Source organism: Camelus dromedarius, chromosome 8 (genome assembly GCF_036321535.1).
Source record: "Camelus dromedarius isolate mCamDro1 chromosome 8, mCamDro1.pat, whole genome shotgun sequence".
In the NCBI taxonomy this organism is placed as follows: domain Eukaryota; kingdom Metazoa; phylum Chordata; class Mammalia; order Artiodactyla; family Camelidae; genus Camelus; species Camelus dromedarius.
The window spans coordinates 83,136,939-83,158,600 of NC_087443.1; the positions used below are offsets into that span (position 1 = coordinate 83,136,939).

Consider the following 21,662-nt stretch of genomic DNA (forward strand, 5'->3'; position numbering starts at 1 on the left):
GCTTTATATTTACTTGTTTATGCTGATGACCCAGAACACGCTCTGCCGTAGGAAGTGCTCCACACGCACACACAACGCGACTCTGCTGCTGTCGGGGCGGAAAGCGCAGAACAGCTATCGGGCCAAATGGCTGACGCTGGGCTTCGCGTCTTCTCACCCTTTGCTTACTTTCTAACAGCTGGTTCCGCGAACACCTGACAGACGGCTGCGGGAATCTCCGCCTGTGCCGGCAGATCTGTCGACAAGGCGTTGACGTGCCGTCAGCTCTTGCTGACCTTTGACCGTTCAGCTGTCTTTCGATGAGCGTATCTTTTCCATCCTCTTATCTTCGACCTGTGTGTGCCTTTCTGTTTGCTTGCAGGCAGCATATATTCGGGTTTTGCTGTTCGTGTGACAAACGCCGTCTTCTAATGGGGGCGCTGAGAACTTTTCGATCCCGTGTGACCGTTAATGCCGTCAGCTGGGGGTGGTCCTCCTCCTGCCCGTTTCCTGCCCGCCCGCCCGTTCGTCATGCTCCTTCCTTCCTCTGCTTTCGTGCGGAGCAAGTGAACGCTTCCTGTGGTTTCTTTCCATCTCCTTTGTCAGCTCATTAGGTGCACCTCTTTGCTCTGTAATTTCTGTAGTCGCTTCAGGGTTTACGGTACGTGACCCCACATCGTGCAGGGCATTAAAAACCCTTTATGCTACCGCGTCACACGTTTTGTCTTTACGTATGTTACAAACTCTAGGCTACTTTTGTTTAAATAGCCAATCATCCTTCAAAGAGACTCAAATAGTAAGAGACACGCCCGTGTGCCCCCTCCCCGGGGGTCGGCACTTGGGTGCTCCTCACTCCCTCGTGCGGCCCTCCGTCCGGCCGTCCGCGTCACTTGCCTTCTGCCTCTGGGCCTGGCGTAAGCGCCCTGTGGTGCGAGCCTGCTGCGGACGCCTTCTTCTCGCTGCTGAGTGGCTGGGGGGACGCCTTGACCTCCCCTTCACTTCTGAAAGCTGTTTCTCCGGGTACAGAATGCTAGCCTGCCAGCTCTTCCATCTCCTGCCACTTTACAGGCGCTGCCCCTGCGCAGAACGTGTGCTTTTTTCTGACGCTGATTTTAAGAAGTTCTTTGAATCGCGGGTTTTAAGCAAGGTGGGTATGGTGTGCCTTCACATAGTTTTATTCCTCTTCGTAGTTCTTGTGCTTGGGTTTCAGTGAACTTTTGGGCCTGTGGGTTTATAGTTACTTTTGTTAAACTTGGAAATTTTTCAGCCATTATTTCTCCAAATGCTTTTTCCGTCCCCTCCCGTTTCCTCTCCCCGTGCGAGGTTCCCGTCATGCCCACGCCCACACTCGGGATTGTTCCTTAATCACTGGTGCCGTTAACCGCACCTTCTCCCCTCTTTTCTCTTTCATTTTTTCCTTTCTTTCATTTTAAGTAGTTTCTATTGCTACGTCTCCAAGCTCTCCAGTCTTCCGCGGTGTCTGCCACTCACTGCTTTCAGTGTGCACCTGACCTCACACCTGCGGCTTTCATCTTTAATTTAATTTCAGTCTTTTCTTTGTTTTCAGTTTGTCTGCTTAATCTTCTGAGCGCACAGCACACAGTCACAGCGAGCGTGTCGAGTTCCCCGTCCCGCACACCGGCCCGGCGTCGGCCCGGCCGGCCCCGCTGCCCCGGCCCTCCTCTCTCATCAGGAGTCGTGGCCTCTGCTCTTTTCTGTGGTGCTTTTCGATTGGCTGCCGCATCGTGTGTTTCACCGGTCCTGTGCGTGGACATTCTGTGGTCCTGTAAATGTGTCTGAATTTGCTCCAGGGCGGCTGAGTCATTTACCATCAGCCTGGCCCTTTCAGGCCTTCCCTGCAGGGCTTCCCAGGCAGACCCGGAGCGGCGCCCGCCCAGGGGTAACTACTCCTGGCTGAGGCCGCTCTGTCCAGCGCCCCACACATCGTGAGGGCGTCCAGGCTGGCAGGGGGCACCGGTGCTGCTCCCACCCTACCCTGAGTGAGCCCCAGCTGCTGTTTCTCGTGACCATTTCAGGTGGTTCCTTCCTGGTCTGGGAAAAGTGTCCTCCCAGGGACGTATGCACTGGTCCGCAGGTGGACACTCTGGGGACGCCCCGACCATCTCCGACCTTTCCTTCTGCACAGCGTTTGCCTCTCTGGTCCCCTATCCTGAGAAGTCCAGCTGCCTCGCTCTGCCTGACTCCCAGCTCCGGCCCCTGGACTCGGGCAGTCGGCCAGACTCTGCCCGAGTCCTCCTCCCTCCGTGGCCGGGGTGAGCATGGACAGTGGGGGGCCGCCTCTACTCAGGGATGACTGCTGACGTCCAGTGTTTTGAGAAATCTTTGCTTGCTGTTTCCGTCTGTCTTTTGGTTGTTCTGGATGCAAGGGTAAGTCTAGGCGCTGTCACCCCACCTTGGCCAGAAGCAGGAGTTTACGTTCAGCAGTGTGTATCGTGTCGGATGGGACGAGCCAGGACCAGAAGGGGACCCAGACTGCCCACGGACACAGGACGCACACTTACACCCTGCGTGGAGGACAGCAGGCCCCGAACCCCGTGAAATACCGCCTCCTCGTCCGCTGCGGCGCTCTGGACCAGGTCGTAGGCTTCCAGGAGGCACGCAGTCTTCCGCTCCGCATCCTTCTCGCCCCGGGCACGCAACCTTTACGAGGTGGAAGAGTGGGTTCAGCACAGAAGTGCCAAAACATCACTCCTAACAAAATGCGCGTGGAAGTTTCATGTAATTGTCCTGTGGGGTTTATTAGTGCCTGAAGTTTTATGATTAGATGTTTCACCTGGAACGATATTCTCAATGAATCTTAAAACAAAAATGAAGAAAAGACCTGGAACAACGCAGTCTGCACAGGGTGATGCTGTGTTTACAAAAATTAAGAGCGATGAAGCGAGGCCCCAGTGTCAGCCGTGCCGGCTTAATCACCCAATTTTCCCATCTGCGTTTCTCTGCTTTTTCGAAAGCTCCACAGTGACCGCGCACCGCTCCCGCCCCGACAGCGTCAGCCAGGCAGACTCCACACGTGCCCAGGTGCTTTTCCTCCTCAGACCTTGCACTCGTTTGCTCGCTGTGCGCCCAGCCAGTGGTGGCCATCGGAGGGGGCAGGGGCGAGAGGGGCGTTCAGCGAGGCTTTGCCCCCCCCCTCGTGTTGGGCGGGCTCTGCGGGCCACGTAAGAATGGGAGTCTGCCCTGCGAGGACTGCGCCTGGAGGTGTGCCCGCTGTGTGTGAGCACGTGTGAGTGGTCAGGGTAGTGGGACATGTGGGTGTGAGGCGCCCGCCCACGGGGAGGTGTGGGGTGACGTGTGCACGTGTGCCCGGGCTGGGCAGTGGCTGTGCTGGGAGGGGCGAGGCAGGAGGGGGCTGAGAGGTGGGGCTGAGTGTTTGTGACACCCGGGTGGGTGCTCGGGGGTGAGGACACCCGAGACGAGCCACGTGGGAGGCTGCGGACCCGGGGCGAACTCCCCGCAGGAGGTGCGTGCAGATAGGGAGGAGGCCCCACTGGGGGTCGAGGGAACTGGCCCTGGGAGGAAAGCCAGAGGTGGGCAGAACGTGGGAGTGCCCGGCCAGGTGGGGGTGTGGGCCTGGGCGGGGGCTGCAGGGAGCTGGTGAGGGCAGGTCTCGGGGAGCCCAGGCAGGCCTGCCCACCTCTTGAGTTTGGCCCGCTCCAGCTTTATCTCCACACACTTCTCCTGGCAGCCGCAGCTGATAAACTTCTCCTCGATTCCCAGCAAGTGGTCGTCCATTTCCATCAGCAGAGACGAGCACACGGGGGACTCGCCCTCAGCCGGCTCCTGGGAGGCCTGGATCTGGAGGCGCACACACCTGCGGGGGCGGGGGTTCCTCTTCAGGTCCCACTAAACACACGCTCCTTCCCCATGACTGTCGTCACATCCACCACCCACGCCTGGCTTCCATCCCAGATGCTGGAAGAAACGCTGTCAGAGTGTTCCTCGAAAACCCGAAATCCTACAAACCACGGTCTCTGCTCACCTTGCGATAAAATCAGAAAGAAGCACCTCCCCACCCCAGGTGCTTGACAGCCCCTGGGGAGTTCAAAGCCTCGCTCCTGAAGGGCTCAGGGGCACAAAAGAAAACCCAGGGGAAACCGCCTGTTCACACGTCCACCTGCAGGCGCTGCGGCGGGGCCCAGAGGCGGAGACGGAGCGGCCACGAGCACCCTCTCGCCCGCACAGAAAGAAGAGCTCGACAGAGATGAAGGGAAAACAGAGGAAACCAAAACCAGACAAGACCCCGGTCGGGGAGGTGGGAGCCGCTCTGAGGCGGCGGGGTAAGCTGGGACCTGAGAACTGACCTCGAGACAGACTTCGCACAGTTACGAGGAAGGAGCTGGGAAACCATTTTCTAGGAAAAATTACTGGAAGGACGGCTCAAGGACAAGCTGAAAGCCAGCAGCCACCGCAGACACGGCGCTCCTGCCTGGGGTTCTGTCCCCACGCCGCCCGCCCGGCCCGGGCAGCGGGAGAGGCCCTGAGGTGGTCTCCGGACATGCGGCCTGGAAAGCCAGTGGGGCAGGGAACGTCCAGCGCCGCCCGGGGAGAGAGAGGGGAGCGCGGGCCTGCCCGTCCCCCAACCCTAGAGGCCCCCAGGAAACCAAGCCACGCTCCAGGGCCTTGAGACGGGTCACCAAGTACTCAGGGACAAACAAGGCCACCTGCCCCGCGCCAAGAGGAAGGGACCCAAGCGGGGCCGGACGTGGCGGCTGGTCTGAGGGTCCCTGGAGCAGCGGGGACAGGGCCTTGTCATGAGATTCTCTCAGCTTCGTGGGTTTGGAATGTGGCATGAACATCAGTACACAGAAAAAAGTAAACGCCGACTTTCATGTCAGTTCACATTTTTCTTACAAAAAGTTACCTGGCTTCTAGATCTGTGGTCATGAATTCCAGGACGGGCACTCGGTTGGGTCTTTCTCTCTTGAGAACGTTGAAGGTGTCCACGAGCTTCTGCAGCACTTGGCAGCCCTGAGGCGGCGGTGCATGGGCCTGACTGTGGCCCGGCCCGGCCCGGCCCCCCCGCCGCCCCGCCGGGCACACGGCCACCTCCTCACCAGTGCGTCCCTCCTGTCGTCCTCCGTGGCCAGCAGCGCGTCCACCAGAGTCAGGGTGGAGCTGTACCAGAACTGTTCGCCACCCCCCAGGCGCTGGGCCCTCTCAATCATCTTCTGGGCTAGTCCGTAGTTCTTCTCCTTATTTGCCAACTGGGCTAAAAGGTGCAAGCACTTCGATTCTGCACACGGATCGTCAAGCTCCTGAGAAAGAGGCAAACACGGGGACAGGACGGGAGCATGGGGGGAGGCGCGCAGGAGAGACACAGAGAGACAGTGACAGAGACGGGGAGACGGTGGCACCAGGCCTCTGCACACCCGCCATCTGAGCTCCTCTCTGACCGCTCATTGTAGGACGAGCCGAGAGGGGGCGGAACTGAGACTCAGGACATGGGGTGGGGACTCCGGCGGGCAGACAGCTGGGGAGGAATGTGCCTTAGGCTGCTGCCAAGGAGACGGGGCAGAGCACCGTCTGTGCGTGTGGGACGCACGTCCTCCTGGCCTTGCAAGAGAAGGCTCGGGAGGGTCAGGATGGCAGCCAGGTAGAGGTGACGACAGGGTGGACGACCCTTTCGTGGGTCTGGGGAGGCTGAGGGGAAGGTCAGGCATGCTCGGGCACAGGATGGGAGCCACAATCATGGCGATGTGGTGGCCTTGAACAAGCCAACTTGTTACCAGCACCCGTGATGTATCGGTGTCGGCCCACTGCCTCCACCTCCTTGGCCTCCAGCAGTGAGAACACTGGGTCCTCCCACCCCCTCGGATCCTGGTTCCTGCCCCTGGAGCCCTCTTCCCTCTGGTGTCAGGAGAGCCAGCGTCCGCAGAGTGCTGCACCCCCGGGGCCCACCCTGACCGCCGTCCCATCACCGGCCACGCTCACTCGAGTCTGGTCTGCACACACCTGTCTCCCTGCCTGAAACAGAGGTCTGAACCTCCCAGGGCTTTGAATTTTGTACCTTTCTTCGGGATGCTTCTCTCTCTGGACTTCTTTTCCCAAACAAGTGACAGCCTGCCTGCTCTGCAGCTTTCCCTCGCCCTCCCAGTGAACAGTTCTGAACGCTGGACAAGACAGAGCCCTGTGTGAGGCCCTGGGAGGTCTGACGCTGCGGGAGGTGAGAGCCGTGGTCTCTGGGAGGAGGGGGGGGTGCACGGGCAGCTCCGCCCTGTCCCAGGTTCTTCCTGAGGGCACACGTCCTCATGGGGACAGAGCCCAGGAAGGGAGCCACAGCTAGCTGAGGGGAGGAGGCTGGAGCTGGGGGTTCCTGGAGTTGACCCCAGAAGGGCCAGTCCCAGGGATGGGGGACAGGGGAGGCAGAAGATCTGTGCTCAGGGGCAGAGCAGGAGACAGTAGGAGCGGGGCCAAGGGGCTGAGCTGTGATCTGAGAGTCCAGGCTGGAACCAAGCCTTTCTCAGGGGTCTGGGTGAACCCCAGGCTTCCAGTGTAACCCCAGAGAGGCCACAGACACCTGCCAGGCCCACACGGAGGAGTAGGGACCAAACTCTGCCTCTTAGAACAAAACCGACGCTCTTGGCCTCTCCGGGGTCTCATCGTCCACACACAATACCGAATGGCCTGCTCAGAAACAGAAAACCCCTCAGGACCAAGAAAACAGAGGCCACAATACAGACCCAGGGAAGCTGCAGGAACCAGGGGCTCTAACTCTGAGGAATGAGCTCTGGGCTGGGGACACGCGAGGGTGGCTCTGCAAACAGGAGCCGGGGTGCCCTGGGGCAGCCGTCAGGGCAGACAGGCCCGTTTCCCGGAAAGCAGCAGCCCCACTGCGGGCTGGGGTGTGGGGCTGCTTCTGAGCGTGACTGGGCGGGTGTGGCCCTCACCTGGAAGGCCAGGTGCGCCTCTGACAAGAGCAGCCTCGCAGGCTGGTACAGGTCCATCGCAAGCAGAACCTCTGCCTTGAGGGTCCACAACAGAGGGAAGGATGTTCCTTCCAGGCCCCTCCCGGTCTCTCTGTTTACCTGCAAAATCTGTAAGACACACAGGCCGCGGGCATCGGCGCCAGGGGCTCCTTGTGCAGAGGAGGCTGCATCGAGCTGTGGTGCAAGCTTCACGCCAGGTCCTGCACCTCCGAGCGCGCTTCGCTCGAGTGCTGGGCCTGGGTCTTCTCCGGGGACGCCTGTCTCCTCTCACCTCACACCCAGCCGCACCCACCAGCAGCTGGCGGGAGCTGGTTTCGGCTGGCCTGCTCCCTCCCCGCCCTCCCCCTGCAGCAGGCAGCACCCTGGCCAGGGTAGGCCACAGCATGTGGTGGGGATGGTCACCCTCCTGCAGGGCCAGGCCCCTAGGAGGAGCACCCGCCGCATGGGTGAGAGCCGGCCCCGCTCACACCTCCTGGGCCTGCTCCGGCTGCGAGGGCCTCGCCCCACCTGGGGGCCTGGCGGCTCCCCTGGACCCCCTCTGCTGATTCGCCACTGGGGCCCTGCCGTCTCGTCGTCCTCCCCCAGGGACTCCCAGGGCCACACGGGGCGGGGACGCGTCCCAGCAGCCCCTGGACTTCCCAGGAAGCCTGCACAAGGGTGTGGGCGCAGCACCAGCAGGACCAATCCGGGCTCACTGGCTCGTGCCGGCCCGGCCCGGCCCCACCAGGCTGGAGCGGAGGCGCTTCTGCGAAGTGGCAGCACCTGATCCCTCGCCACAAGGGGCTTCGTCTCTGTCTGCTGGGCTGCCGGGGAGCGCTCGGTCAGTGTCGGCAGACTTTCTTCCAACAGTGGTTCCTTATTTTTCTCCTTTCTCAAGGCAATTTCTTTTCTGCAGCTGACATAAGTAACACAGGCAGTGAGCCAAAGGGGAAACACAACGGCCGGAGAGCTCTGAGCACGTCCCATTCCAGTGCTAGTCACAGAAATGCAAACTAAATTAGCCAAGGGAGCCACTATTCATTCACATGTTTACAAAGATTTTTAAAATTCCTATGATTCAACAGCAAATACGGCTCCCAAATTTGCGCTTTCAGCCCAGTCTCTTCTCCAAACTCCAGGCTCAAGCACTAAGCTCATCTGACACCACGATCTGAAAGTTCAACACGAACCTCAAACTCACAAGCAGACCAGACTCCACCTGGTCCGTCGAGACAGGAGGCGGTGCCAACCTTGGAGGCCCCTGCATACCCTGCTTCCCGTGGGACATGCCTTCCCCGCATGCCTTCAGGGTGCCTCCCCACTTCTGCATCCCCGCCTGGACGCCTGCAAATGCTCGGTCCTCCATCCCCCTCCACTCCCCCACCCGGGAGACGCCCCCACAGGAGGGGTGAGTCAGTAATAACTGCCCCTCAAGCACTGTCCCAGGGCCCGGCCGGCGTGGGAGATGGGGCCTGGGGCTTGGCGGGGACGCAGGAAAGCTGGGAGACAGGAGACCCCGAGCAGGAGGAAGCTCCCGGCCCCGCTGGACGCACCTCGCCTGCTCCACATCCTCCACGTGCGTCTGCCCGGCCAGGTCTTCGTGGAACGCCGCCGCGTCCCTCAGCTTCAACTCGGAACAGACCAGGGCCAGTCTGCAGGGGGAGTGGGGGCATCGCGCTAAGTCAGGCTGCCCTGCGCCCAGGGGCCCAGCCCGGAGCGCGGATGGGACAGGACGGAGCTTGAGGGCATTTTCAGTAATTGTTCAAGCTGAGCAGAATTACTACGGAAATAACAGTAGCTCTATCAAATTGCAGGTAGAAAATGTTGTCGCCTTCATTCACGCATGTTACTCAACACATGTTCAGTCTCAGGGTCACCTTGAGCAGCGCCGATAAAGCGCAGTACGTGGCGCCCAAACAAATTCTGCTTTGATCTCTTGCGCAAAACAGTTTTACTTTGAAATGATTTCAAGCTTACAGAAAAGTTACACAAACATGCAAAGCATTGCCGCAGCCCTTCAGCCAGACCCCTCCCCCTGCTCGGCGTGCACACCGTTTTCTGAACAGCTTTGAGTTGGGTGAAGACGCGGTGCCCCTTCGTTCTAACACTTCACCGTGCGTTTCCTTGGAGCAATGATATTCCCTTAAAGACTGAGTAGAAGTTTTAAAATAAAAACCCTATTTTTGTGTGTAAGTATTTTCATTTATTTGGCTTTACAAATCTTAGGGATTTTATTATTTAAATAAATGACCCACTACATTATTAATACTTAAAATGTGACTTGCTTTTATATTGTTTTGGCTAAATGTTCACTTCAGCTGCCAAGCGAGTCCCGGCCCCCCGACCACAGAACATGCTCACCCACCGCAGGTGGTAGAGGTCTTCCAGGCCTTTGCTTCCCACCACGGAGGCTGCAATCAGTGCGCCCAGCTGCAGGACGGGGACCGTGAGCTCGTGGAGGAACAGCGTCTTCAGGGCCTCCACCAGGTGATCCAGATAATACAAACTGTGCGTCTACACCAACAGCAAACACGGAAGGTTGGAGAGGAGTGGGAGGGCGGGCCTCCCGCGCAGAGGGCCCTCCTCCCAGGGCTCTGTCCTCCCAGGACGCGCACACGGGGTGTCGACACGTGTTTGCTGAGTGATGAGGGATGTGCCCCCTGCCTGCTCCCGTCCACTCAAGCCTTCATCTTTTTATGCGCATTTGCCTATAATCTCAGCGCCCAAGAATGGTTAGAGGCCCTCACAAGAAAAAACCATTTGTTTTCTTTCAAATGAATGTTTTTGTTTCATTTCTTTACGTACACATACAATTGCTTTAAAATTTAATACGGAGAACAAACTAGTGGTTGTCAGTGGTACTTCTGATTTTTCAGGCGGTGGAGTTGAGGGCCCACCGAAAGCTAAATGCTCTGGCTGCATCCTGAAAGCCTGCACCTAAGGCTCAGGGGCAAAAAGGCAAAGTGGCCCCGGCGGGGACTCCATCCAAGCCCAGTAGCATTTGGTGGCCTGGGAAGTGTGTGGCTTTTTGAGAGACTATTAATTGATAATTCCCCTGAAAGACAGGAAAAGGATACTGAGAATGACATTCTGACAATACATTTAAAATTGTACATTACATGGAAACATCCCGGAAGAGTACAACCTAGCAAAATTATTACAAAAAGAAATATAAAACCTGAAGGGTTCTGTGACTATTAAATAAATTGGGTCCATAATTAAAAATCTTCCCCAAAGATCTGGGCCCAGAAGTCTGCACCAGGGAATTCTTCAAAACACTTAAGAAAGAAATAACTAATTGTACACACATTCTCCCCAAGAACAGTTAAGGAAAAGAAAGGAGCAGTTTCTAGCTGACTGAAAGGCCAGTGTGGCATCGTGAGCTAACAAGGAACACACATCTGCTCTTTGCTGCTGGCCCCTGGCCCCCGGCCCCCAGCCCTTAACCCCGGCCTGTGTCACTCACAAGCTCCTTTCAAGCACACCTTTGCCCACGCTGACAGGGTGACTGCTCCAGTCCCCAGAGAGCTTCGGGGTGGTGGTGGGGTGCTGGCGGCCAGAGGAACCAGCCCTGCGACTGGAGAGTTGAAACTCTTAGCCCCACCCTGACATCTAGGGAGGGGGAGGGGCTGGGGACTGAATTAGCACTAACGGCCAAGAGCTGCTCAACCAGCCACACCTCTGAAAGGCAACCTCCACGAACACCTCCGGGAAGGGGTCTGGGGGGCCTCTGGGCTGGTGACCACAGGCGCCTGCCAGTGGGGCAGGGCCGGGCCCCGGCTCCGCGGGGACAGAAGCGCCTGGGCTCGGGCTCCCAGGTGTCGCCGGGGGGCCTCTCCGTGGGCTCTTCACCTGTGCCCCTTACGGTGTCCTTCGTGGTAAAGCAGGCGTCTGGTGAGCGCAGCGCCTCCCTGAGTTCTGGGGGTCGTCACAGCAAACACCGGGCCTGCGGAGGGGTCCCGGGAACCCCACTTGGGCCCATGCTGGACAGAAATACTGGCGGCCTGGGACCCGATACTTGTGACCGGCGTCTGCAGTGGGGGCAGTCCGGGGGACCGAGCCCTCAACCTGTGGGGCCTGCGCTGACCTGGGGAGTTAAGTGTCAGAACTGGGCGTCCACAGGGAACTGGAGAGCTGGCTGCTGGTGTGGAAAACCCGCATGTCTGGGGCTAGGAAACAGTTCAGAGTCAGTGTAAGTTTTCACCAAATCCTAACAAGGGTGTAGTCTGAAAGCAAAGTTAAAAGCCAGTTTTTCTCATGAACACAGAGGCAAACACCCCAGCAAAGTATCAGCCAGTTAAATCTGATGACGTACAAAGCAGACGATGCTTCCCATCCAGGCCGACTTGATTCTGGTAAAACATTAGGGGAAATCCAGGTAATTAATTTAAGGAAGGGAAGACAAAAACATCATTTGAATAGAGAAACAAGATATCTGATAAGAATCCACAGCAATTCATGATTAAAACTCTTAGCAAATAAAGGAACTCCTTTAATCAATAAAGAACACGTACCAACAGCCACAACAAATGTCAGCTACGCTCAGTGAAAGGCTGAGACAGAGAGCAAGACAAGGGCGGGGCCGTGACCATTCTCGCTGCACACCGTGCTGGCGGCGGCCCACAGAACACGGCAAGGCAAAGAGGTAACAGGCGGGATGGTTAGAACTAGGAGAAAATGTTTGCAGGTGAAATGCAGATTCTGTGCACACACAAAATCCACAAGAATCTGCATATAAGTTACCAAAATTATTAACAGGTCAACCAGATCAATGGATGCAAGGCCAAGATGAAAACAATTCCATTTCTAAGTTTCATCTGGAGTTAAAAAAGAAACAAAAGAGGAATATTTATAACAACATCCAAAATACCAAAGACGCAGAAACAACTCCAACACGCGCATCACCTCCACGCAGAAAACCCAAGCCCGTCACCGGGAGGGGTCGGGGAGACCCTGTCAGTGGGAACCAGACATGCCCACGGGCCAGAAGACTCCACGTGGAGACGCCCATTCTCCCGAGTCTGAAACTGACCTTGAGATCCAGTCACAACCGGAACTCCACCAGGGTTTAAACGGAAGCTGACAGGCTGGTTCTAAAATACACGTGAAACACAACGGAAAATGGAAGGACACCCAAGACCTTCTTGAAGAATAAGTCAGAGGAAGTTCCCTCCCAGACATTCCAGGCTACGAAGTCCAGGAGTTGAGACAGACGTGGTGTGAGGACGAACGCCTGACTCACGACAGAAGTGGGTTTTCCAGTCAGCGGCGCTAGAACACCCACATGTCCGGGTTTAAAAGCTCGAAACCGGCTCGGCGCCTTGCACCACACACCACATACAAACCAGTTTCAGATCTAAATCTGACAAAACTATAAAGCTTTGGGGGAAATCCTGGAAGAGACTATTTTCATGACCTTTAGAAGGAGAACTTTTTGAACAGGACACAAAAGCACTAGTCGTAATGGGAAAGATTAATAATCTTCATTCCATTAAAATCAGGGATCTGTGTTCACGAGACCTCAAGAAACTCGAAGTTCAGAGTGAAAGGTGACCCGCTGTTCAAACCTGTCCAAGTGCTTTCCAGGACAGGTACGGGACTCTTCCAGCTCAGCCAGGAAAAGGCGGGGAGCTTCACAAACTGGGCGGTGGGCTCACAGGCACGTCACCGAAGAGGACATTCAAGTGCCAAAAGGCACTGAAGAGTGTCTGGCCTCCCCGTAATCGGGGTGTTCCACCCCCCGCCCAGAGTTAGGAAGGCGGGGCAGCGGGGCTGGGAGGATGGGGGCGGGAGCTCCTGCCCCGAGGGGAGATCCAACCGGCACAGCCCCCACGAAGGCCGTCTGTCAGTGTCCCTGCAGTGGAAGGTGCGCTGCGCTGGGCGTGCGCCTCGCCCATGGACCCGAACAGAAGCCTCCGTGGGCGTGACTAAGACGAGGACCCTAGGCAGGGTGGTTCTTCTAGACTATCCAGATGGCCCGACAAGCGGGAGAGGAGACACTGACAAAGACGGAGGCACAGTTTGGGGTGACGAGGCCACCAGCCCAGGGATGCCCTGACCGCCAGCAGCTGAGAGGCCAGAGGACCCCTCGGATTCTCCAGAGGGAGCGGGCCATGCTGACCATCTGAGCCCTGCCCGGGGATACTGACTTGGAACTTGCGGCCCCCAGAACGGGGAAGGGAAAACACCCTGTCTGTGTGGCCTGTCACAGCAGCCACAGGCCACTGGTGGGCACAGCTAAACGCTCACGGTTAGGGGTGGCACCTGCGTGGTGAGTGGCTGAGGAAAAGCACGTGGGCCCCAGAGACAGCAGTTGCTCGGGGAGCAGCAGCGGTGGGGGAAGGCGCTTGTGGGGAGGGCCTGGGGCCTTCACACAGGAGCCCCTTTCTGATAACCCACTAAGCTAAACCGGGTCCTCCTTCGCAGCAGAGAGGCCCGACCCTGGACGCAGGCTGGCCGGGGGGTGACCAAGTCCTGGGACTGTGCCTTTAGGTAAATAAACTTACTGGCTTCTGGATGCTTGAAGAGTTAACAGTAAAGTTGCTCTGGTCCTGTCTGAACACAGATATCACTTCCTCAGGGCAGGAGTAGGAAGCCCACTCGTCCACGCTTGCTGGTAAATCCTCAAGCCGTCTGCGAGGAGTGGGGGGTTGACACTGAAAGGCAGGAAGGCAGACTTTGCTGTAAGAAGTGGAGTTGGAGACGTGCAGCCAGGTGGCCCTAATCCAAAAGGTGGGTCATGAGCCCAGAGAAGGTGGTGCCTCTGGAGACAGGGTGGCCCAGATCTGCCGCTGCACCTGAGCCCAGGGCACCTGCCACCCTCCCTGGGATCCAAGCCCAACCATGTGCCACGCAGACACACACACGACTTTGGGGCAAGACACACTCTGACCCCACTTCCCGGAGAGCGCACATGGAGGCTTTCCGCCCCTGCGCAGCAGGGGTCTCCCCGGGCGCGCGCCCCAGCTCGGCGCACAGGGTGAGTGAGGCAGGGACGCCGGGGGCCCAGGCTGGGTGGTAGCCCTGGGGGGCCGAGCTGCAGGACAGCGTCAGGTGGGCTGCCGCGAGCACAGCCTGTGGACAGGGTGACAGGGGGACGTGCAGCTCGGGCGCCTGTCCCGCCCCGCACAGCCAGGACCCAGACGTGCCCGGGTGGAGGGGCTTGCCCCCGCAACACAAATGGCCGCCAGGGAGGAGCCTGAAGTTCCCGGGCTGGGGGGGGGGTGAGACCGCGGCCCCCACGTTACGGGAGAGGGTGCCGGGTGCCGGGGCTGGGAGCCTTCAGGGCTGCCTGGGCCCCGCGCCCGCCCGGGTCTCTGCTTCGGGTCTCTGCCCCTGTCCTTGTCCTTCTCCTTGTCTTTGTCTTTGCTCTTCTCCTTCTCTTTTTTAGGCAACAACAAATGTGAACTTGCTGCTGCTAGAATTTTACTTTCTGAAATTGACTTTCCTGCTGTTGATAAGGAAACCTGGGAAATGAAATCCAAATTTGCAACGTTAGGAACAGAAAGGGGGCCCCACCCTCCTCCCGCGCCCTTGGACCTGAGGTGCGGGTGACCGAAGCGTGGGAGCGGCCAAGCCGGGAGCCCGCCCAGCGTGAGCTCAGGGCCCGGGGGACACACGGCTGGGGGCAGACCGCGGACTGTCAGGAAGGGCTCATCAGCTCCGCAAAGTGAACAGTGCAGTGTCTCTGACGAAGAGCACACTTGAGCGACTTCTGGCAGTTCTTTTAAAAGAACTGCAAAGAGTCTCTGCCTGGAGGGCGGGGCGATGGCCCTGCTGTCCCCAGCAAGTCACAGGGGGTGGGGGTGGCAAGCCTGCCCCAGGGGAAAGGTCTGTCCTGCTGGGGGTCCCTGCAGGGCCGCGAGGAGGCTGGTGAGGCACAGGGAAGGTTCTGGAAGCCCAGTGGCAGGGAGTCGGGAAGACACGATTCGGTGGGGGGGGGGGCTCGGGCTCTGGGGAGAGCTGTGGAGGGAGTGGGTTTGGAGGGGGCAGTGAGGCCTCTCTTAGGAGGGGTAGACAGCAGGGAGGGCGGTGGGAGCAGGGGCCCCGGGGCAGGCATGGGGTGTCGGTGCTATGGGGGTAAGCGGAGGGGACCGCTGTCCCGGAAGGAAGTGGGCCCAGGACCGGGGGCGGGGGCGGGGGCAGCGCAGGCCTCACCTGCCAGATGCGGTGGAGGAACGCGTAGGCCATGAGGCAGTAGTCCCGGCAGCCGGCCGCGTGCGGGGCCACCAGGGCCAGCAGCGTGTGGGTGCGTGCCAGCCGCTCCAGCTGCCGCACGTTCCACAGCGCCTCCAAGGATGCGGCCCCCGTGGCCCCCGCCCGCGGGCTCCCCAGGGCCGCCTGTGTGGCTAGGCGCTCATCTGTGAGACAGGGCGAACCGCCGGGGCGCTGGGCTCTGCGTCCGGGGCCTCGAGGCTTCCTCCCATCCCCGACCCAGGCCCGGCCCTGGTCCCCCACAGCAGGCAGCCATCCCTTCAGGGCCCACCGCCAGCCCCTCACCCGCGGGCCCCTCACCCGCGGGCCCCTCACCCGCTGGCCCCTCACCCGCGGGCCCCTCACCCGCGGGCCCCTCACCTGCAGGCTCGGGTGTGTCACTGTCTGGCTGCATCCTCAGCAGGATGTCAATCGCCCACTTCAGGTGGAAAATCACGTCCTCAATAGGAAACTGTCTGTGATACAGCCACTCGCTGAATTCCACGATATAGTCAACCTTTTGCCAGTCACTCTCTGGCTTCTTTGGGATTAAACAGGAAAGGACAGTGAGCCCCGCAGGCAGCAGGCAGCAGGCAGCACCGAGAGCCAGCACCGGAACTTCACACTGCTCCGCCTTCCAGAGGCTCAGGGGCCCTCCTCCGGGCCTCGCCGTCAGGCGTGGCTGCAGGTGTGGGTCTTCGTGTGCAGTGTGCAGCAGCACCAGAGCTCGGGGGTCCTCCTGGGGTCTGCTCCCTTGGCAGACGCCCTGCTGCCTGCCCCCGGCACCCAGCCCCCCCACCTCACAGTCCCCGCAACCACGTCGGCCCAGCCAAGGAGCTCCCAGTCGTCACCCCATCCTCAGCCCGGTCTCCTCGGGCACACGAGGGAATCGGACAGTTCCGTGGCTCACTGGGCCCCGGGGGGCAGAGAGGATGCCGCCTTGTCCCATGTGCGGCCCCAGAGTCCAGCCCAAGGCCTGGCTGGTGCACAGACTCGGTATCAAACACCAGTCATCGCTGCATGACCCCCACCCCCGCCCTCCCAGAGTCAAGCCGGCCTGCCCTCCACTTGGCGGCTCCAGCCCACGCTGCATGCATCCCACACCTCGCGCCTCATTGCCTGGGAAGGGGACGGCACAGCTGGCACCACGGGGCGAGGAAGGAGGAGGAGGTGCTGATGAAAGAGGGGGCAGCAATGTCATTTCTGGTCGAGAAGATGGAAGGGGGCCGGAGGCAGTAGAACGTGCAAGCTGAGGGTGGAGTCAGCCCAAGACACTGGCTGAGACCACCAGGGAGCGGGGCCTGGGCCGAGGACCAAGCCCTGAGCGGGGTCCTCCTCCCTGGTAAGGGGAGGGCAGAGGGGCGGAGAGGTAGCCCTGAGAGGGGGCACCAGGGAGCCAGGTGTCCCATGGCCATCAGTATGGAGGAGGAGGGGTCAGAAGGGCCCTCAGAAGGACCATGCTGGCCCCTGGTGGCTTTGACCTGAGCTGTGCAGGGGGTGGGGACGGGGCTCCTTAGAGGAGCCGAGGGGAGAATGACCATCTTTTCCACGAGTGGTGCTGAGGTGGGGGGCCGGACCCCCACCTCACCCCAAACACAAAGCTGAACTCAGGACAGATCAGAGGCTTCAACCTAAGAGCTACCACTACGAAGCTCCTGGAAGAAGACGCAGGAGTAACCCCTGCGCCCTTGGATCACACGGCGGTGTCTCAGACACTCCAGAAGCAGCAGGTACGTCGGGCTGCATCAAAATCTTACCCTTTTGTGCTCAAATGACTTCATCAAGGAAGTGAGAAGGGAGCTGAGAAGAGCACCCACAGAATGAGAAAATATTTCCGGATCACGTATCTGGTGAGGACTTGCGTCCAGAACACATAAAGAACTCCTATGACTCAATAGTAAACAAACAGCCAAACTGAGAAATAGGGTAAGGATCTCAATGGCTATTTGTCTGCAGAAGATGTGCAGACACCCATAAGCGCCCGAGAAGGGTGCACATCGTCAGTGACAAGGGAAACGAAGTCAGATCACGATTCAAACAGCAAAGCAGAGTCCCCACGTGAGCAGCAGATACGTGCCCAGAGAGCCGTGACCGCGTCCGTGCGGACACCTGTGCACGAACGTCACCAGCGGCCCGGTCACCAGAGCTGCAGACGGAGATGACACAGAGGCCCATCGGCGCAGCCCGCCCACCTGCCGAAGACTGTTCAGCCGCAGGCAGTGAGGTGGGGACACGCGCCACGAGACGCTCAAGGAGGGGAGCAGAGGATGGAGGGCGGAGAATGCGCCTTGTCTGGTTCCATTCCTGGGCCTGGGGGGAGGGCAGGGGTGCCCACAGACCAGGGTGTTTTGGGGGTGGTGACTGTGATGACGGCTGTGTAGCCCTGTGAACTCACGAAAGCACCTCCTGGACCCCTGAGAAAGAGGGGTCGGTGCGAGGGACCGGCAGCTCAGCCCGGCCCTCGGCTGGCCTCTCTCCAGAGCGCCTCCTGCTCTCCTTGGTGGGGTGGGTCCACACTGCCTGGTCCCAGGGCGCCCAGCAGGGCCATCGCCCGGGAGGCCTTGGCCTGTGGCTCCAGGGGTGAGGGCAGGGGCGCCCCACGGCCACCTGTCGGGGACCCAGGCCTCTGCGAAGACCGCTTGGTGTTGACTGACCACAGAGCCCATGGTAGAGCCTGCGTTTGGGCCCAGAGCGGCCTCCCAACCAGTCCCAGGTTAACCCCTGCCTTTCCCAAGGGGCACCCCAGTCCTTGGAGGACTCTGACAACCTCCAGGGGGAAAAGCCCGTTCAGCTGCCTGCGACCCATGCACGTCTTTGAGGCGACTTTAGTCCCACGGTCAGGGGCCTTCTTTATCCTTAGGCAAGTCCCACAAACTCTTGCATCAAATCGAGGTGCCCACACCTCCCCCCAAATCTCCAAGTGCACAGCTTCTCACGGCGGGGACTGGCCCAGAGGCCGCAGAGCCCTGCTGCCTCCAGCACCCCGCAGGGCCTCAGGCCCCTCCCTGCTCGCAGCCAGGAAGGGGGGCGGCGGACACACTCCGTCCCCACCTCAACTGGTGCCCCGCTGCCCTGCTCTTCCTTTGAGGCCCCCCTCCCCTCCGTGGGGTGGCCTCTGCCCCCAGGGGTCATGTGCAGGCCCTGCGTCAGCCCGGACGGACCTGCAAGGCGTGGATGGCGTTGTGGTAGCAGGTCAGCTCCCCGTGGATGCTCTTTGAGTTCAAGGCCAGGCGGTGCCACATGTGCGCCAGGTAGTCCTCACTCTCGTCCTTGAATTTCTGAATTTCCATTGTAAAGTTCTGCCCCAGTTTGGCCTTCACGATGACCACATGTTTGAAAATCAAGCTAAAGAAAAGTAAAAGGGAAAGCTGAGGCTTGAACTGAGCGATCAACCTTTAAGCGTCCATAGTGCATCCGAAACTGAAGCATCTGTCTGTCTTCCACTTACAGAGACAAAGTAGAGCTTGAGTGTCTTGGGGTTTGGGGACTTTATTCCTCTAACTCCCCACCCTGCTGGTGCTGAAGTCTCTGCTGGGAAACACGGTCATGGGGGTGCGCGGGGCGCAGGCACTCACAGGCGGTGGGCCGTCCGCGGCAGCACCTGCACCGCCTCGTCCAGCACCTTGAGGCCGCCCTCCCAGTCATCCCGGTCCGCGTGGCTGTGGAAGAGCAGCCCGTAGAGCGCGGCCCGCAGCGTCAGGTCATCTTCTGCCCCTGCGGCGGGAGGAGGGGCTCAGGGCGGCGGCAGTGGAGGCCTCTGGGGAGAGTCCCCGAGTGGGGGGCGCCCAGGCTAGCAGCTCGAGGGCCTGAGGCCACAGGACCAGCGGTGTTCCAGGAAGCACCCAGGACACAGTGCCGGCATCTGGGAAGCCTGGGGCCACCTGCTGCAGAGCTGGACAGTGAGGTGTGACCACAGGGTCGACCCAGCGGCGGACACTCCAGGACGTGTGTGCACCGCGTCCCTTAGACACACACGCAGCTGCCCATGCGGGCCGGCCGGGAGCAGCAGAGACTCCCGGGAGCCACCTGGGCCAGCCCTGCGCTGCTCGGGGTGCCGCGTTCGGGACCGTGGGAAATAACGGGTGCCCTGCTGTCCACAGCCAGACTGCTGGTCACGTCTGAGCCATGGGAAGCACACAGGTCCCGCAGTGTGGGAAGCGCATGCCTGGGCTCAAGGGCTTCCTGCAGTCAGTGCTCTGCATTTCCCTGCCCAGCGCCGAGGAGCCCTTCCTTCCTGAGCTGGCAGAGACCCTGCCAGCCGGACATTCTGACGGGGCCTAGCACAGAGGGGAGGGGCCGCCCTGCGAGCTCAGCTGCTCAGCCGTCGGGTCCTTCGTTACTGCGGCGGGGCATCCCCCACGCTGACTAACAGGACTTCATACGTGTTATATAGAAACAAATCATTTAGCCGCCAGTCAATACAAACACTTTCCCAGTGTTTACTTTTTAATTTTCGCATTATTTAAATTTTCGTGTATTTGAATGTGTGCCTCTACGATCACTCTAAACTTTAGGAAGTAATCTTTCCTCAAAATATCTGCTACGCTCAATTCTATTTTCTCATTTTTTGTATAATTTATATTTTAAAGCTGCTAGACCATTTATTTATTTGATGTTTCTTTCAGCACATGGAGCCAAGTGCAGGCATGGCCCACGTTTCCCCGGCAGTACCCCGCTCCATGCAGCACCTGGCCCTTGACCAGGCCGGGGGGTCCTGTGTGGTCCTGGCTGCCGTCTGCATCTGTGTCGTCTTGGCAGCACCAGCAAACACTCTTAACTGGTAGAGCTTAGGGTTCAGCTTAATATTTGATTACACATGGTGACATCTTTTGCTCATATCACCTGTGGCTGCTCCAGGACCGGGTGGCTCTGCACCAGGTGTGGGGATCTAAAAGCACCAGCCCGCCCCCGGCTCGCGCCTGCAGCTCTGGCGTCCCGCGTCCACAAACCTGAGAGAAAATGGTCGTCAGTCGTCCCTCCACTTTGGAAATCTGCTGTAGGCCACTGGTGCAGAAGCAGCGTTTTTCCTTTTTCCTGGAGTGAAAACAAATAAGACAGATACTGGAAAGCTAGTTTATTCTTTCACCAGTTTGCTTTTCATTTGGCTCAATGTCTAATTACAGAAATTCCAGCTAATTTTTTGAAATATTAAGTCACAAAAAACGGAATCACATTTCACCCATGAAAGAAGGCACTCCAGTTCAAGGCTGATAGCATCAGAACACACGCGCATATGCACAGACACGCGCACATGCATGCAGACACGCACACGTGTGCACACAGACACGCACATGTGCACGCAGACCCGTGCACACACAGACACACCCACATGCAGACACACGTACAGACACGCACATGTGCGTGCGCACACGCAGACACGTACACACATGCGCACGCACATGCACAGACTACCCCCAGTAGCCTACAGCTTTTTAATGACATGAAGCCTCCAAGTCAGTCTTACAGCCCTTAAATCAATGGGATCAGAAGCACATGAAACACAGCAAAAGCAGGCTCAGCGGGAGGTTTACAGCTACAGACACCAGCACCGAAATGGAAGAAAGGTCTCAAGTCAACAGCCTAATTTTGCACCTTAAGGAACTTGAAAAAGAACAAACTAAATCCAAAGTTAGCAGAAGGAGGGGGAAAAATTAAAGAGAAGAGCAGAGAAAAATAAAATATAGAGTAGAAATACAAGAGACAAAAATCAATGAAACACAAAGTTGTTTTCTGAAATAGTAACAAAACTGACAAACCTTCAGCTACACTGACAAAGAAAAAAAGAAAGCAGACAAATAACTAAAATCCAAAACTAAAGTGGAAACACTACTGCCAACCCTGCAGAGATAAAAAGGGCTGCGAGAAAATCCCGTGAGCGACTGTACGCCGACAAATCGGTTACCGAGAAGAGACGGAAAACCCACCCCTTCTCACCCTGCGAGGCCAGCACATGCTGATGGGAGGTCCAGACAAAGACATCACAAGAAAGGAAAAGTACCGATGACACCCTTCATGAGTATAGATGCAAAAATCCTCAATAAAATACGTTGCTAGACTGCAAATCAAATCTAACAACAAAGTAAAACTACCATTCACCGTGGCCAAGTGAAATTTATCCCAGGAACACAAGGGTGGCTCAACGCAAGAATACCGCTCAGCGTGATACATCGCACAACAGAAAGGAGGAAAGCCACTGATCGTCTCAACTGACCGAGAAAAGGCGTTTGACAGAATCCAACAACTGCTCACCGTAAAACTGCTCTGAAAACTAGGAGTGGCGGGAGACCCCTCAGCACAACAAAGCTGTGAAATCTCACGGCTGCCACGACGCTCAACGGCGAAGACAGGCTTCCCTCTGAGATCAAGCAACAGGCAAGGACGCCCACTCAGCGCCGCTGCGCGTCACCACACGGGGAGTTCTAGCCAGGCCAGCGGACAGAATAAGGAAGAGAAGGTATCCAGACTGGAGAGGAAGAGGGGAACCTGTCTCTGATCACAGATGAAAATCTCCAAGAAGCCACGAGAAAACTACTGCAGCTAGTGAACGGACTCTGCAGAGCC

At 58.5% G+C, this 21,662-nt stretch overlaps 1 protein-coding gene across 1 annotated transcript in view; it reads right to left on the reverse strand.

The window, feature by feature from the left end:
• Positions 1 to 21,662, reverse strand: part of CFAP46 (cilia and flagella associated protein 46) — an 85,558-nt gene that overhangs the window by 23,861 nt on the left and 40,035 nt on the right. Inside the window, exons 25-39 of the mRNA XM_031462060.2 lie at positions 20,051 to 20,135; positions 18,677 to 18,815; positions 18,263 to 18,446; positions 15,483 to 15,642; positions 15,066 to 15,268; positions 14,156 to 14,374; positions 13,415 to 13,564; positions 9,274 to 9,422; positions 8,462 to 8,560; positions 7,692 to 7,824; positions 6,891 to 7,037; positions 5,058 to 5,258; positions 4,865 to 4,971; positions 3,638 to 3,814; positions 2,502 to 2,640 (exon numbers count right to left, since the gene is read on the reverse strand). Of these exons, the coding sequence (XP_031317920.2) occupies positions 2,502 to 2,640; positions 3,638 to 3,814; positions 4,865 to 4,971; positions 5,058 to 5,258; positions 6,891 to 7,037; positions 7,692 to 7,824; positions 8,462 to 8,560; positions 9,274 to 9,422; positions 13,415 to 13,564; positions 14,156 to 14,374; positions 15,066 to 15,268; positions 15,483 to 15,642; positions 18,263 to 18,446; positions 18,677 to 18,815; positions 20,051 to 20,135 (2,292 nt within the window). The remainder of the gene's footprint in view (positions 1 to 2,501; positions 2,641 to 3,637; positions 3,815 to 4,864; positions 4,972 to 5,057; positions 5,259 to 6,890; positions 7,038 to 7,691; positions 7,825 to 8,461; positions 8,561 to 9,273; positions 9,423 to 13,414; positions 13,565 to 14,155; positions 14,375 to 15,065; positions 15,269 to 15,482; positions 15,643 to 18,262; positions 18,447 to 18,676; positions 18,816 to 20,050; positions 20,136 to 21,662) is intronic.